The sequence below is a fragment of the Rhinolophus sinicus genome, linkage group LG01 (genome assembly GCF_036562045.2).
Source record: "Rhinolophus sinicus isolate RSC01 linkage group LG01, ASM3656204v1, whole genome shotgun sequence".
Classification (NCBI taxonomy): domain Eukaryota; kingdom Metazoa; phylum Chordata; class Mammalia; order Chiroptera; family Rhinolophidae; genus Rhinolophus; species Rhinolophus sinicus.
Window position 1 is genome coordinate 183,868,929 of NC_133751.1, and position 17,642 is coordinate 183,886,570.

The 17,642-nt window shown below is 41.0% G+C and overlaps 1 protein-coding gene across 4 annotated transcripts in view; it reads left to right on the forward strand.

Annotated features, from left to right (window-relative positions):
- The first annotated feature begins 5,842 nt into the window (after positions 1-5,842).
- ADAM23 (ADAM metallopeptidase domain 23) overlaps positions 5,843-17,642 on the forward strand; it is a 154,229-nt gene continuing 142,429 nt past the window's right edge. For 3 of the 4 annotated variants that reach the window (XM_074340983.1, XM_019726901.2, XM_019726900.2), the window contains exons 1-2: positions 5,887-6,428; positions 7,564-7,781. In XM_074340983.1, the coding sequence (XP_074197084.1) occupies positions 6,215-6,428; positions 7,564-7,781 (432 nt within the window). In that variant the 5' untranslated portion in view covers positions 5,887-6,214. Of the gene's footprint in view, positions 6,429-7,563; positions 7,782-17,642 lie in introns of all 4 variants that reach the window. The other variant, XM_019726899.2, reaches the window with a different exon arrangement.

Genomic DNA, 17,642 nt, shown 5'->3' on the forward strand with positions numbered 1-17,642 from the left:
CCTTAAAGGAACAGTAATAACTGCCCTCTCTGTGTCATAGAAGCGAGGATCAAATAAAATGAAACAGATAAAAGCACTTTGTGATGTGTAAATGCTCAGTAATTATTAAAGCAGATATCATTAAAGGGCTTAGTTACTATTATTATGCAAGTGGTAGGGGTTAGCAGTATATTCATTCTTTTGCTGGGGTTCTAATCTCTTCAGATAAAATTCACTTGCTGTCTGTAAAAGTAGTTGAGGTTCCCCCCTCCCCAATTAGTACATGTCATTGTTTCTACAGAAACTTCTAGTGCTGCTCTGTGTCTCAGTGACGGCTTACTAATTATGTGTTGACTCAATAATTATTTTTTGTGTGTGTTTTTAAAATTAAATTTATTGGGGTGACATTGGTTACTAAAATTATATAGGTTTCAGGTGTGCATTTTTATAATACATCATCTGTATATCACATTGTGTGTTTACCACTCAGAGTCAGTTTTCCTTTCATCACCATATATTTGACCCCTTTTTCCCTCTTCTACCATCCTTCTCCCCCCTAACCCTCTGGTAACCACTAAACTGTTGTGTGTGTCTATGAGTTTTTGTTTATTTGTTTGTCTTGTTTTTTTTTTGGTTTGTTTTGTTTTCAGTTTTATATCCCACGTATGAGTGAAATCATATGGTTTTTGATTTTTCTTGTCTGACTTATTTTGCTTAGCATAATAATCTCAAGATCCATCCATGTTGTTGCAAATGGCAGTATTTCATCTTTTCTCATGGCTGAGTAATATTCCACTGTATATATGTATCCCATCTTCTTTATCCAATCATCTATCGAACTTCAGTTGTTTCCATGTCTTGGCCACCATGAATATTGCTGCAATGAACATAAGGGTACATATATCTTTACAGATAAATGTATTCAGATTTTTCGGGTTGATAGCCAGAAGAGAGATTGCTGGGTCATATGGTAATGCTATTCTTAATTTTTTGAGGAAACTCCATAATGTTTTACATAGTGGTTATACCAATTTACATTCTCACCAGCAATGCATGAGGGTTCCTTTTCAGTGATTATTCTTCATAAACACAATTCTTCCAAGTTTTTAGTACATATCACCACAAATCATTGTTACGTACTTGTTTATCTCTTTGTTCCACAGCTTGTAAACACACCAAACTGTGGGATAAACTAGCCTAATGTTTGTATAGTGGGGAAAAAAAACAACTATTTTTCACATTTATCCAATTCTGTCAGGAATTCCTAATTAACCTTCATTTTTAACATAATATCCTTCAAGAACTTAATTTTTGGTTTCTCCAGTGTTTATCTTTCTTCAGATATTTTCACATTTTGACAGTTTGATACATTTTTGTCTGTTCAACATTCCACTAGAAATGTCTGTGACCATTGCAGTTTTGGTACTAAATCCTTATTCTTTTCCCAGTAGTGTTAGAATAAGTCATACCTTGACTTCTGAAGTTGGCCCACTGTGGCCTATCGTTCAGAATGAGCATAGGTGTATTTAACATAAACCTGTAGACTTATTTTTCATGAAATTGAAGGTTGCCTGAGACATCTCTGTGTCTGGAGAGTGTACTTGCTGTCTTGTAGCTGGTTGAGTGTGAGGAACACAGGCAGCTCACTGATGGTGACAGGCTCCAGGAAGAGCTGTCACTGCAGGTGTTACTCCATCCTCTGACCTCTCATGGCTGTAACACCCATTCAGCATCTCTATGTTCACCAGAAAATACATCTTGGTTAAAGAAAAGTCCAGAAACTTTTCTGTGTCTGTATTTTTTTGGCAACTGATTTCTGACATTGCCATTGTCTAAATCTTGGAATTATCTCTAAACAGAGGAGTGCTTTTTTCCTTAGGAATCCCTTCAAGTGATGAACATCTATTAAGAATTAAGCAACTACTTATTCATTAAACAAATAATTAAAGTTCAATGAAGAGCTAATTCTTTTGGGATTAGAGTCATGTAGATGGTTGCCCATGCTTTTCTGTTCACCAGCATAGGAGATAATGCAGTTGCTGAAAGAGTCTAAATATACAGAGGGTGCCAAGAAAATGTATACACATTTTAAGAAAAGAAAAAAACTATATTAAAATTGTAATTCTCAGTATATACAGATAACAAAAGATGACTATGAGTCACATTTGACTTCTGCAATTACAAGAGATGCTCAAAGTGTTTGCCATCAGCGTAATTTTAATACAGTTTTTTCCTTTCTTAAAATGTGTATGCATTTTTTGGCACCCTCTGTATATTTATGTGTATACACACACACACACACACACACACACACACATAGTTAAATTTATATAATGGCAGTTAAAAATGGTAGATTTACAAATAAGGGCCTGCAGGCTGCATGAATTTTACATTTAAAAAAAACCATCAACGAGTACGTGACAGAGACCAGAGGGTGCAGAAAGCTTAACACATTTACTGTCTAGCCCTTTATAGAAAAATGTCTGCTGACCCCTGAACGATGTGGAAAGTACCAATAATAGAGCTCACTCATTTTTTACTTTCACCAAGAAGTAGTACATTGTCTTCTTTCCCTGGAGGTATTAATTTCCACTTGTAAAGTCAGTCTCCACAGCCATTCTAAAAAGAGAAGGAGAAACCTCTGAGAGCTGAATCTCTAACAGAATTCTCTGCCCCCAGCCAGCTCTGTTGTAGTGGTTCTTGATTCCGAGCTGCCGCCTTTGACCCTTATTTGTACGGTTGCTCTCATGCCTCAGCATCATAACCAGCCACCCATTTACTGCACACCTTCTTTGACCTTGGCTTTTGGCCAAATGATGATTCCATGCTAATTGTTTTTATAAACCTGCTTTGCTACATTGCCCTAATTGTCACTTGCTTTCACCTTCTAAGGCCCCTCTTCTGTGATCCCTCTTTCTACCTTCTCCCTCAGAATCTCAGCCCTGTGGAGGCAGGTGCCTTCCAAATCTCATATGCCTACCTCTATCCTTCCCTCGCTTTTGTCCAGGACCAGTTTTCTTGCTGGTTTCAGAGTGGGTCCAGCTCTGCCCCCTGCAATAGATTATAGCAAAGAGAGGATCTTTCTGGTAGCTTCCCTCACCAGACCGACGGAAGCATTTCTGTGAGCAGTATGGCTCTCCTTTTTGGAAAATGCTTGTAGAAGCCCTGTACTGTGTTCCCTGTGTCCCTGTCACTCGGTGTAGTTTCCTTCCCATGGAACTTTGCCTGGGACTGCAGGGGTTTTCCACGTCCACCGCTTTGACCAGGATCCCTGATGCCCTTGGGATCCAGCACACATACGAACCAGAGCTATTACAGCATTCAAACTTCTGGTACATTCCTTTCTTCATCCTAGGCCAGGTTGCTGAATCCCTCCCTCTCCTTCCTGTGAGTGTCCCCCTACTTAGCACACATTTATCAAATGCTGAGTCCATTCCAGGAACTCTACTAGGCTGTAGGGATCATGGATGACCAAGATGCAGCCTCACTCTTAGTGTTTTTTGACAGGTGAAAGGTGTTCTGCCTAGACATGAATATAGAGCTAAGCAGTAGGTGGCAATTAACAAAGTTACTAAGTAGTATGAGAGCCCGAAAGAGAAATTTTAGAACTAAACTCCGTAACAAGAAAAATTCCAAACTACCTGATGAGAATATTACTACATCTCACAAATTCACCACTTAAAGAAGATTTGATTTTGTTTTTAAATGTGTGGTTTAAGGACCAAACTTCTGGTAATTTTTTCTGAATAATTTATTCCTTTTCTGACTAATTTACTCCTACTCATTTACTGATATATTATCTTGCCTCCAGCCATGCCTGTAAACATCACAGTTCTGTAAATAAATGCAGTCTTTTGATTATAATGCAGAAGACAACATCTTTCTTTGTAAATACTCTTGCCCCTTATTTAAACTGAACTGAGTCCTCATTCTGTTTCCTAAGTGCGTGCAATGGTGGCTTATAACTGGTGGGTGGTGAGCTGGTCCAGGGTGACTCATAGCTTTAATTTTTAGAATAGGCTTTGAGAGGTTGTCACTCAGTTGCAAGAGAAGTCTTTCAAATAACTTTGTATCTGGGTATCTTTCATTTCCTTGTCCCCTCCTTTCTCCCAAGCCCCTTTTCAAACTTATATCATTATATCAAACGTAAATTGGGCAAATCTAGCTAGGACTTGCTTGTCTTGAGGAAAGCACCCCCAAGAACACTGCCCTACAAGTAGGAACTACAGGTAGGTGGAGAGTTCCCCAGCCTGCCCCAACATGACTCCACTGTGTGTACCACACACCCGTTTATTCATTCACATTTTCTGACACCCTTCTCTGTGCCACAAACACCATGCTAGGTTCTAGGGAAACAATACTGAGCCAAAAGGAAAACAGTTGCTGCCTTCATTTGGGGGAAGTAACATTAATTATAAGTTTACATTAATAAATGCGTGATAATAAATTAATATCCTAGCTCTGATAGAGAAAGAGGTAATATTATATTAGTATTTAACTCCCTAGCAGCTCTGTGATCTCTGGTCCCTGTGTGTGTCTGCCTTCTTGTGTGTCTGTCTGTCTCTGTCTGTCTCTGTCTCTGTCTCTGTCTGTCTCTCTGTCTCTCTCTCTGTCTCTCTCTCTGTCTCTCTCTCTCTCTCTCTCTCTCTCTCTCTCTCTCTCTCTCTCTCTCTCTCTCTCTCTCTCTCTCTCTCTCCCTTTTTCCTCTTTGAGAAAATGGCTAACAACACTGAGTCCTGTCATGGCAATGGTGCTTTAAGTAGATGTTATTACCTCAATTTTAAATAGCAATAATGGAGTAAGACAACATCGTTATTACTCACACTGTCATTGTGAGGGTGAATAAACGCGTGCTTGCATTATGGGAGTTTGAGGGCAGAAATATGCCACAGGCCCTAATTTGAAACCGACAGATTAGTTAGTGGCTGCTAACCCACCTAAATCAGAGACCCTGGATTTGCTTTTTTTTTTTTTTTAACAGCAGCGAGAGAAAAATCGCCCTCTTTCTCTGCAGAAGTCAGGACTGAATCTCAAAATTGGCAGTGTGTCCTCCCCCATGCATGCCCACCCACATGTTTAACAAACGATGGATTTCCCAAGATAGCTGCCACACACTCAGTTTCTAATCTCCGTATTTCTCTCCTGCCAGAATTTCTAAGTCTTTCCAAGTAAGCCCAGTTATACTTTCTGAACTTTCGAGCAAACATGTTGCGGTCTCATTTGCTTTCCGTAAAGACCCCAGGCAGTGGCGGGGAACAGAGGCCGCGGAGCAGCGCCTCGCACCGGGCATCCCTGCACAGGGGTTCTGACTCGCTGAGAGGCCGCTTGGCGTCAGCGCTCGCCAGCCTGCGACGCGCAAACGTGCCTCCCTGCGGTGCTTCCACCCGCTGCGGGCGGGCTGAATGAGGAGCCGCGCTATTTTTACCTCCCTGCCTGCAATCCTTTGTATTTGTTTGCAGGAAGGAAATAAATAAAGGATTATAAGAAGGAAATGGTTGGCCTTAGTTTTTCCTGAGAAAGAGGGGGTTGGAATGGGAGGAGGTATGTGAGATCTGGGGTGGTGGAAAAGGCGGGTCGATTTCGCTGGCTGATTATTTTTTTCCAGATCATCCTTTTCTCTGGCCCGGAAGGCCCCGCACTCTTTCTTCTCCTCTGGCTAATCCCCGAGAGATAGCTTCCCCTCCCCCCAAACTGGAGGTGCCGCCGTCACCTGTGATGCTGCTTGGGTTGCTGCATCACTGCTGATTTTCCCCCCTCCCTTTCCCTCCACAATTACGCATGCGCAATGCGTCCCATGCCAGGCAACAGCATCAGCATCAGCATCAGGACCCGAAGCCGCGTTCGGGCGCGCGCTCGAAGGCGCGGAGCACGCCCGCGTCGCGCGCTCCCCGCGACGCTCGCTCCCGCGTGCCGCCTCAGCATCCTCAGCCCCAGCAGCAGCCCCCGCAGTCGCTGGAGCGGCCGCGCCCGCCGCAGGGAGGGAGGAGCATCTGGGGACGCTCCAAGTTGGCGGAGCCACTGGGACCCCCTGGACTCTTCAGCGTCCGCCCAGGGAGGGCCTGAGACGCGAGCAGGGGAGGGGGCGCCTCCAGTCCCTAGTCCTAAGCCTTGACCCCCTGCCCGCGGCGGCACCATGCGCGCTGAGCCGGCGTGACCAGCTCCGCCCGCAGCCTCCCCGCAGCCTAGCTTGGCGCTCTCGCCGGCCACACCGAGCGGCGCCCGGGAGCTATGAGCCATGAAGCCGCCCGGCAGCAGCTCCCGGCGGCCGCCCGTGGCGGGCTGCAGCCCTCCGCGAGCTTCCAGCGGCCCCCGCGGCGGCCCCGCCGGCCCGGCGCCTGCCCGCGCCCTGGCCCGCGCGCCGCCCTGCCGCCTGCTTCTCGTCCTTCTCCTGCTGCCTTCACTCGCCGCCTCGTCCCGGCCCCGCGCCTGGGGGGCCGCTGCACCCAGCGGTGGGTATGGCCCCGGTGCCCTTTGCATTGCCTTGCTCGCGGGGCCCTGCAGAGGAAAGAGAAGGGCACGCGGGTCCGTGCGCCCCGGACAAGTCCCGGACTCGGCCTTCCCGCGCCTCTCTGCCTACCGCTCCACCTCTCTCATTCCCAAACCCCCATTCATTTCAGTTCACTTTTTGAAGTCCCTTTCTGTTGCATTCACTAAAACCCCTACCAATTACTGTCGGTTCCACTGGAACGTATTTAGTGGATGCGGGGTCTCTCTGTGCAAGTTGGCTGAGGGGAACCCTGTAGATGGGAAATGCCGCGAGGGAGCAAGTTGCTTCTTGGGTGGTGGAGCCTGAATGTGAATGCGGAAGGATGTAATGATAGTAGTGGTTATGTGTTGTTTCCTCAAATTGCCTACTGGGTTTATTCCCTGGGCTGTTAGAATTAAAGTGGGGGAGATAAACTTTGGGGATATAAACCTTTGGTTTGTAATTTCTCAAAGTACCTGTCATTATAATGAACAATTCAGATAATATAGTGTTCAATACTGTTGGAAATCAGTAACAGCAGAAAACTGGCCTTGGCAGGAACATAAAAAGGAATTGGAAAGATGCCACTATCTGCATCTCTCTGTGGCAAAGGATTTTTGCCCATCTCAAAGTTAGAAGAAAAGGGAATTGTCCATTTTGTTAAACGAATCAGTTAACATGAATTCAGCACTCAAGGTATCTTAGGAGCATTCTTAGGTCTCAGACGGGATACTCCTAGTCACAGTCCCACTGAGGTTCTGTAGATTCAGACAAGGGTCAGAACCCCTGAGCCTGTTTATGTCCTTCAATTCCATTCTGCCCCTCCCCCATACTTAGAAGTATAAATTTGACACTAGTTAGAAATGTACATTCAAACAAATAAAAATAAACAGTACATTATTGTACAAGCCTTATTGGTTGTTAACTTATCCAGGCTATTTCATTGTTGCAATAACTTGTTTTACTGTGTGTCCACTTCTTAATCTGCTTATAAATAGGAAACTTTGTTTTTACCATTATGGGGGGGGGGAAATGCATTTTGATACATATATATTTATAGGGTATATGTGTGCATGTTTGTGTATGTTTATGCCCCCTGCCCACTTCCCCCCAACCAGCTCCGCATTGGAATGAAACTGCAGGAAAAAATTTGGGAGTCCTGGCCGATGAAGACAACACATTGCAACAGAATAGCAGCAGTAATATCAGTTACAGCAATGCAATGCAGAAAGAAATCACACTGCCTTCAAGACTCATATATTACATCAACCAAGACTTGGAAAGCCCTTACCATGTTCTTGACACAAAGGCAAGACACCAGCAAAAACATAACAAGGTAAGCAGGGGGCTGGGTATGCAAAAGTAGCTGCTATGAATAGTTTTCCTTTGATTTGATTTTCTGCCAGAATCTCATTGCACAAATTTTACTGTAGCATTTTATTAGGAAGTGAATTAATATAACGATAGGGGAGAAACTAGAGGGAATTAACCTGGGATCTACTGGGATAGGACTGCTGTTTGTTTCTCTTCTCTGACTCCAAACTGGAATTGGGATTTTCTTCATGGCCTTAGAAGTTTAACAGCTGAAATGTGGTCCATGTATCTTTCAGGTGCATTGGACAATAGTTAAGTGACTATGTTTATGGTCCTGACTTGTATCTTTGAGGCTTTATGTAAGTGTGCAGTATTCTCCCTCCCATGATGAAAACTGCTTTCAACCTGCACCCAGAAGATTGCTATAAGAGGCTGTTTGGCTACAGATTCTTCATCAGTCAGTCTTTCATTTAGAAACTGAATGTTTAAATGTAAACAACTTTCTTTCTTTAATTGATCAACAGGAAAATATTCTTTCTGTTATATTTTAAATGTCAGTAGGTAAACAATTTGACATTTTTAAAAGATTGCAGTGAATATAAACAAGCCATTTATACATTGTAGAGACGAGTTTTGATCAGCATAATCCTTCAGACTTTATCTGCATTCATTGTAAGCGATTGCTTTACTTTCAGGTTGGTTCAGAAAGTGGCACTGATTTTTAAAAGGACATTCAACAGAAGATGAAGGTGCTTAATATCCACAGAACTTAAGGGATCTTTTTTTTTTCCTGCTTACTATTCTTTATTTGAATTAATAATATTTTGGACCCCAAGCAGATTTACACAATGGGTTATCAGTGTCTTTGTTCTTTATTAGCAGCAGAAAATAGAGTCTGTATGTCAGATACTTGACTTTGGACTCTCCCTGTTTAGTTGACAGGAGCAGGAACTGTCGAACATCTAGAACTTTAGAAAAATATCTGCGGTTTACATTGGTGTTTTTATTAGTTTTCTAAAATATAGGTGAGTGGTAACAGTATTTATCCCCATTTTACAAATAAGGCATTAGAAATTTAAAACTCTTTGGGGACGTTCCTGAGATCGTAAAACAGCTAATATAAAATTCAAGAGGCCTGAATATTTAATTTTTATATTTTTTATAAGTCCGGTTTCTGAGAAAATGCTTCCTTTGTACTGAATATTATTGGAGAAGTTAATTTTGTTTCACAGTATTGTGAAGCGGCCGCTACCCACCTTGGCTGAGATGAATGGGTCTCTGTTCTCACAGCCCTTCTGCCATCTGCTCCTATGTAACTAAATGTGTTGACTCCTGGATCATGCCTGCCATTTGTCTTGCTGATAGGAGGCATGGGCGGTGTCTCTCAGGAAGAAGAGTCCAAGACCCTCTTGATAAATGCATTGAGGCCCATTTTATGGCTTTCCAAATTAAGGAGACCTTCTTTGGTTAAGTGGCAAGTTCTCAAACTCCAACGCCTTTGCATAAGTTGCTAGAGAAAGGGAAAGAAAAAACTGCCTTGAAGTCTATTTTAAAGAATGCACAAGCTCTACTGAGCTGAGACTTGAAAGAAATTTCAGTGGAACTTCTTTGTCACACAGGTGTTGGAGGTTCTGACTAACACCTCTTATAATCTAACCATGTGGTGGTTTTATAGGTGGGACATGGTTTGACTACAATATACATGAATTTTTATGATAACAGGTTTGTTAAAACTTCACCCACCACTCATGTAGAGGAATAGATTTTTCACTATGGAACAGAGACTTGCTGTTAGAATGATTCTACCTCTCCCCTTTCATTCCCCACAGTGGTTGGATTTCTTTTATTTTGAAAAAGTGTTTACACAGAAATTATATTTGGAAGCATTTTCCTTCTTTTCTTATTAGTTTAATTCAGCAAACATTTGTTGCCCATTTCTCATGTGCAAAGTAGTATCTAGAGGTGCAGAGATAAGGGATACAAGGATGAACAAGACGGGACACAAAAATAAGATAAGCAAGTTTCTAAAAAGTGCTTCCATACAGGTATCAACAATGTTTTTCTTAAATGATGCATTCCCTGAAATTTCTCTTTGTGTTTTGGGATATCCCTTGTACTTTTGTTTTTAGGCATCTCTTGAAATACTTGACAAAAAGTGCTCCATATGCTTTATGCTTGTATCTTAGAATGACTTGCCTAATAATAGTGATGAGACATATTTGTCAGTTCAGCTGTTTTACAAATGTGTCAGTAAACAGCTGAACTGACAAGAGAGAAAGTATAGAATTTCATCATTTTTGCTTCGGTAAGTTTGGATTTTAATATCTATGTAGTATGCACCTTTTTTTCCTCCTCTGATTTCATTGCACTCAAGCACATTTTAATGAATGCCTGAGAAATGCTGAATCACTGTGCCATTATCCTGGATTCTCCTAGTTTGGGGGTAGAAGTGGGAAAGGAAATTCCCAGATATAGGTTGCAAGGCAGAGCTCTGTATTTATTTCATAAATATTTAGTGTTGATTAGGCCTTATTACTTTACAGCTGTGAAAGTTAAAATGTTTCTTAACTCTTTTAAAATTGGTGAATTTAAAAGCAGATGGCACAAAGCACCTCTGTAATATTAGTGTTTCTGAAAATCCAAAAGTTTTCTTTGTCAAAGATTGTTTAGGAACCTTTTTATCTCTACATAGGATGATGTATGATTTATGTCCAAACTATGCCATTTTTGAGAGTGAAAGTCAGCACACTTAATAATTATGCCAGGACAATAGGCATAAACCAAGGTGGTCTATATTAGACGAGGAATATAGTCACCTCAGATCTAAACAGTTATGTTATTTGATTTTTGGTGCTTACCCAAATTCAAGTTTCTTCATAGTTTATTTTATCTTCTGATGATTTATTATAAATTTTTTCTTACTAGCTAGGATGTTAGTTTACCATCATGTAGAAGTATTAGGGTCTGAAACAGAAAAAAATTAGTTTTGCTTTGTTACCAACACGTATCTTTTTTAATTTTTAGAGAATTTTACAAGCATAAATGGAATTTTATGGTTACTAAACATAAGCATGTTATTAACCATTATTGCAATATATTAATAAAATGGACCATACATTTAAAAAGAGGAAGAAACTGTTTATTCATTTATTCACTTCATTCATTCATTCATTCATTTATTCTGAAATTATTCTATGAAGTCTGTTTCTAAGAAAGTTAATGAACCTGTGGGGGAGGAAAAATAATTTTCCCTCTATGCTTCTAAGTTCTTGGCTGAGACACCCTGTGTAAAAGACTGTTTAACAGAAGAAAAACAAACAGAAGTTTAGTAACATCTGTACCTCCTGTACAAATGGGAGAGGCCCAGGAAAACTGAGTAACTCATAGAAATGGCCCAAGCCATCACCTTAAATAATGTCTGCAGCTAAAGACAAAAGATGTTGGGGTTTTGGGAGCCAGTCTGGGAGGCTATAAGGGAAGGCACAGTAAACAAGGTGAGGTTGTTATGCAGATTTAAATCCTTACCTTCTCCATTGATAAAGAGTGTCCAGAGATTTAGAGTCATCCTCTTCCTGGTGTGGAGAGGGAGACACCCTTACAAAGGGAGATTTCTTATAAAAGTAAATGTCTCTTACAAAAGGGTAACTGCTACTTGGTTTTCAGAGCTTCTCCAGTGTCTGTTTCTTAAAAATAACCAGCCTAAAATAATCCTTATGCCAAAGGGGCATCTTTTGGGGTGGTATATTCTGCTCCCATGCAGATCTTTTCTTGAAATTTTCTTGTAGGAAAAAATTAATTATTGTTTTCTCTTCCAGGTGGGAAAGGATGGACGGGTATACTGTGCTATGCACAGGGTCTGGGGGAGACGAAATCAGGCCTTTGACTTTAGTCAGCCTGCATGTGCTCAGTCCCTTGTTCCCTCCCTACTGGTTTGGGGAGCTGGTGTACTAAGCTAGGACTATGCAAATTATGATCTGCTGAATGAGGGGGCACAAGCCACCTACACGAGGTCAGCAGTTAGTTCCCTCAGCATCAGAGCTTCCACTTTGGGGAAGTGAAACCCACGGTGTCATTTTGATGAAAGGTGCAACTTTAGCACTGAAGCTAAGAAAGTAGTCAAGATTTATTACAGATCCCAGAAGCAGGAGGGTTCGGTGAGCTGTGGGAAATGCAGTCCTCTGTCCTCGGTCATGAGGCAGCAGGAGACAGAAAGCAGTGTAGCAAGCTCATAATACTTATAAGGTGGTTGGGTGGAAGTCACTAACTTTTCTCAGGCTTAGTTCTAAGTAGCTATTTTAAAAGGTGCAAAAGCACAACAGGAATTTGTGGCGGGAATCCTAATCTCAAGTCCTTATCTATCCGTCTAGACCCCTGTCGTGAGCAGGGTTATTACAGTGTAAAACACCTAGACAGCAACGCAGAAAAAGAAGTTTTCTCATTATCCCTCCTCCCCACCACCCCAAGCTGAAGAGAGAGAAGAGGGATGTTTAAGTGAATTTTGATCACCATCATTATTATTACTTCCCACTCTACTTCAGGACAGGCTGGTTCCACATTTCTTGACTATCCAGAAGCCAGCTCCTCCATTGTTCTTGGTGTGGGACAAGAAGGAGACACAGGGTTCTTTCTCAGAATTGGTAGAGTGGCAACTATTAGGTTATATGATAATATAAACTTTTCTGTTAGCTCAATAGCTTTCCCAAGTTTTCCAGGTCTTCCTAAGCAGTCATTACAACACAGTAGTATATAGAGTTCAGGCTTGTAATGGTTTTACTTGTAATGCTTGGCATAGAGTAGGCTGTCAGTAAATATCTGTTGAATGATTAAACACTTAGAAAGAGTGCAGTGCTTTCTGTAAAATTTCATGTTATAATCAAACTGACATTCAGAAAAGCTTCAAGTTACTGTGAGGCATTTTTGGCACTATGACAGATCAGTACGAGATAATTTTGGTCTTGAGTTTTTAGCACTGCGCAAATCACACCTACTGTATGCTTACATTAGTTGTTCTTACAACTAATAGTGAAATACCTATATAAGCAATTTTTACCTTTCTCCTTATCACTGTCACCCACCATTAATGTGAAATAGTGAAATAGTAAATAGTGAAAATACCTATATAAGCAATTTTTACCTTTCTCCTTATCACTGTCACCCACCATTAATGTGGCTAATCAAGAGCTGGCCATGTGGTCATTTTTGTCTTTGCTATGGGTTAATTCTCAATGGTGGAGCAAGAGGTGACCACTCATGTAGTGTCCAGTAGATCAGATGTACAGCTGTTAATGGTTAAGTTCTGTTTGGTTCAGCAAACATTTATTGAATACCTGTTTTGAATCAGGTACTGTGCTGGACTCTGGTAAAAGGGATGAAAAGTAACACTCAGTCCCTACCCTTGCTCGTGACTTGATGGGCGTCAGAAACAAGGCAGCTGGTGGTTCACGGGTCATGTCAGTGCAGTTGCTAGTTGTAAGAACAAAGGGCTATGGGCACCCAGCAAAGTCAAAGAAAGCCTCATAGAGGAAGAAACAATAGCTGGCCCTAGACAGCAATAAGGAGGTAAGGTTTTGGGAGGTAGAGAGGGGTCCAGAGAATCCGAGGCAAAGGCTCTGGCCTGCTGGGCAGCAGTAGGGAGCTCGGTGTGATGAGTGTGACAAGGGTTTAAAAGAATGGGGCATTAGTGTTACATTTGCAGTCAGTTGAAAAAAGTTCATTTACTTTCTCTGGAAACCCAGTGATGTACAGTTTATAGATGTAGCAGTTGCAATGTATAGTTAGTGTCTCCACAAAGGACAAACAACTAGTAAATGGCAGCGTCAGGATGCAAACCCAGGACTTATCTTGGCAAAGCTCACGCTGCAGAGAGAATAAGGTGTATTGGGAGGTGCAGGTGGTGAATGTGAAAGGCTGTGAAGACTGTGAAGAGACAAGGGGTTTGGATTTATTCTATCACATGGTTAAGCCCTGAGAAGTCAAGAGGTGAGCGCATTATTGATTGCCAATTCTGTGGCTCCTCAGGGAATTTACCCTCTAGAGGGAGGAGACAGACCATAGACACAAGACCAACAGCAATAACCACATAAAGACTTCGGATATTGACAAGTGCTTGAAGATAAAACAGCGTATATGGTGGAGAATTGGGGGTGGGATGATTTCTCTTGAATCAAAAAAGTGGGTCTATGATCTTAGACGGGAATAACCCATCTCCTGTCCCTCCTCTTTAAATGGGGTGGGCGTGAGTTGTTTACTTCAGTCGCCCCCAACTCCTGGTTACCTACCACCCACCCTTCCTCAATTCTGTCACTTGCCTGGCCCCTATCGGTATGAGGTTGGTGCAAAAGTAATTGCGATTTAAAAGGTTAAAAATAATTGCAAAAACCACAATTACTTTTGCACTAACCTAATATTTGAGTTTGGCTCCTAGTCTTTGATTCTTCTCTCCCATAAAGTCGGGACCATTTTTGATCATTTCACCCTGGATTGATTTGACGGCCATTGTGCTTTTCAGCAGTCCACAGTGGAGCTGTGCTCTGGAAAGTCTTGCTTCATCGTGTATCCCTACATCATGTTTTGTGCTTTTTGCTCATTTCTGCTCAGGGTTGACTCATGCTTACTAAGTAACTCCTAGTGTCATTCTGTCTTCACTTCTTCTCAGGTTTTGTTAACAGAGTAGCCACCATCCTGCTCTGTACAGCTAGTCAGATATAACCCAGGAGCATTGACTTGCCTGATGGCATAGCCCAGGGTTGGTGACATCAGCCATCTGAGGGCAGAGTCAGGCATGAAGAGAGCTGTCCTTCCTGCCTGCCTCATTTTTCTCGGTGGTACCGCTGTTTCCCCAGCCATCTAAGAGTGAACCTTTGGAGTCATTTTTGACTCTTTTCTCTCCTTCATCTTCTGTCTATAAATAGTCACCTATTAAGTCTTGACGTTTCTCCCTTGAGTCCGTCCCTCCTCCTCTCTGTATTGTGTTCTTGTCATTGCCTCTGTTTCTCTCTCTCTCTGTCAATCTATCAGTCCCACTGCTGACAGATTAATCTTCGTGGAACACTTATTTCATCACGTGACTCCCTTTAGCCTCATGCAACAAGCATAATTTTGGCTAAATGAATTTTACTTGTGGAGTGAAGGAGAGAATGCAAAATGCTCTGGAGGCAAGCTGCCGCTCCCCTCTGTATATTACATGTTTGCTTCCTGTTCTCCTTTCATCATTTTTCCAGGCCTGTTTACCCAAAGGTCAGTACATGGAAGGAGCTAATTTTGTCTGGATGATTCCATTCATGTATGTCCAAATTCTGGGGCTAGTTATGGAAAACCCTTGTGATCATTGGCAACAACCTAATCTGTCAATAATGGATTCTCAGTCTTTTGTTTTCAGTTCATATACTGTTAAATTCCTGCTTCAGAAGACTCTGTCTTCTCCAACTCTAAGATCTGAGTAATTAATTGATCCTAGAGTATAAGTTTTCTGAATGAAAATATTTTATTTGTCTCAAAAATGTACATAATCATAAGGCTTTATTCACACAAAGTATTCAATTCACAAGTGACGTGGGTACCCTTTAACCTTATGAAAGACTCATTCATTCACATAATTCATTCATTCAAAACCACCAAGCATCTGAATCTTGCAATTTTACAAAGGCGTCTTTGTGTTTAGAATTTATATAAATTCAGGACAATTTTAATCAAATCTAATGCTAGGAATTCTATTATAAAAAGAATAGATCTAGTTACCATATTTTACTCAGAATAATGAGAAGTTGAAAACAATCATGTTCATTCATAGCAAATTGGGGTAAAGTGTTTGTTTTTTATAGAGGAGCATTATAGAGAGGTGCATTCTCCATCACTGGGCACCCAGTCTAGGATGGAGCCAAACCTGTGAATTAGCTCGATGCTCCAAATAAGGTTTGGTTATATAGGTGTCTTCTTTGGCCGAAGAGTAGACAGAGGCTACTTTCCTCAGCTGGAAAATTCCAAATTAATAGATTTGAGATCTATTTTCAATTTTATTGTGAAATGTATGTATTTGTTAACAAGATGTACCTTAATGCTAAATGTTCTCTAAGCTTTCTATTTAGAAATGAAAAGAATGGAAATTGAAATGTCTCCTCTATTGATAGACATTAATCACAGAGATCAAGTTCAAACAAATCAATGAACATGAGTGTAAATAGGACCCTATAACCAGTGACTATAATGCTCCTTAGCTTGGATCTATCATTATATAGTTGGGGACATTCATCTCCTTGTCTGCATGGGAGTGTCCATGTGAGGGAGTCATCCTGGCACATTTTTAATCCTAAGAGAGTAGTGGGAACAAGATAATCCCATGCCCCTGGACCACCACTTCCTTCTGCCCTCAGTGGGGCTAAAGATTAATTTTAGAAGTCAAATCTAAGCATGCTTAGGGGCATATCATAAAAAACATTCCAGAGCCATGAAGACAGTGATTTTTGAGTATCTGTTGAATTCCAGTATCTGTTCCAGTGCTTCCTATCCCTTAGTGTGGACATTCAAGAATTTGTTATATTGAGCTGTAATCACTTAATTGGGTACTTTGTGCTGTCTTTTAATTGTAAACAGGCCTGCTAATGCGATACACTCTCATAGTCAATAGTTGTATTGCAGATGGTCTCCATTAATAATATAAATCAGTCAATACCTCCACATGTCTCCTTATGCTTTACTTTTTCAGCTAAGTTGAAGGCTTTAAATCAACTTGCAACTCACTTTATATTTGTTTAGGTTCACAACAAATATATTGCTTTTGTAGTGAACCTAAATAGTTTTATGGAGACATATTTATATCTATAATCTCACAACATCCTCAGCAATAAAACAAGTTTTATTGTTAGATGATTATTATTTCTGTGTTCTAGATGAGAAAACTGAGTCCGAAGAGGTTGAGTCCATTGCTCCAGGTCTTGGGAATTTTTGGCATGACCAGAATGCCAAGAACCTTGATCTGTAGACTTCTGGTGCCTTGTTCTTTTTATCACAACACCTCTGTGGGTTGCTTAGGGAAGTTTCGGCCCTTTTAATTTATTTTTTATTTTTTTAATTAAAATTTACTGGGATGACAATAGTTAGTAAAATTACATAGGTTTTAAGTGTACAATTCTGTAATACATCATCTATGTTTCATGCTGTGTGTTCACCACCCAGAGTCTCTGTTCTCCTTCCTTCACCATATATTTGACCCTATTTAGCCTCATCCACCACCTCCCTTCCCCCGCCCCCTCTGGTAACCACTAACCTATTGTCTGTGTCTATGAATTTTTGTTTCTTTATTTGTTTTTCTTGTTCCTTTGTTGCTTTCAGTTTTATATCGCACATATCTGTCCCTTTTAGATACCTTTTCTCTCAATGATAAGGACGTATGAACTAAGTATACTGTGGGTACACAACCACACTCACACGACCCCTGGCCTTCCTCTGCAATCTGTTGGTTTTCTTGTCTTCTTTGTCCTTATTTTTTTTTTTCTAAATGAGTACTCCAGACAAATAAACTTGTTTAAAATGCTGACATTTTTATAATACATTGCTTACTTGCTTACCTTTCCTTGTTAATCTTCCTTAGCTTTTTTCCCCTCTATCAGATACTTCATCTTCCTTGTTTATTTAACAAGGATGTTACCAAATTATAAGTCAGGCATTTGACTATTCTAGAAAAGCTTTTCTTTTTTGGGGAAAAGTATTCTCTAATAGAAGAGTCTGCAGCTTGAAGAAATAGGTCTTTAAAACAGGCTGACTTTAATGAGACCTGGTTAGTTTACCCTGTGTTTTTCACTAACACCCAATTTAAACTTTTGTCAGCATGCGATAACCAGTTTTCCTATGCAGACATGATATTATTTCAAGGCAAAGCAGGGTAATT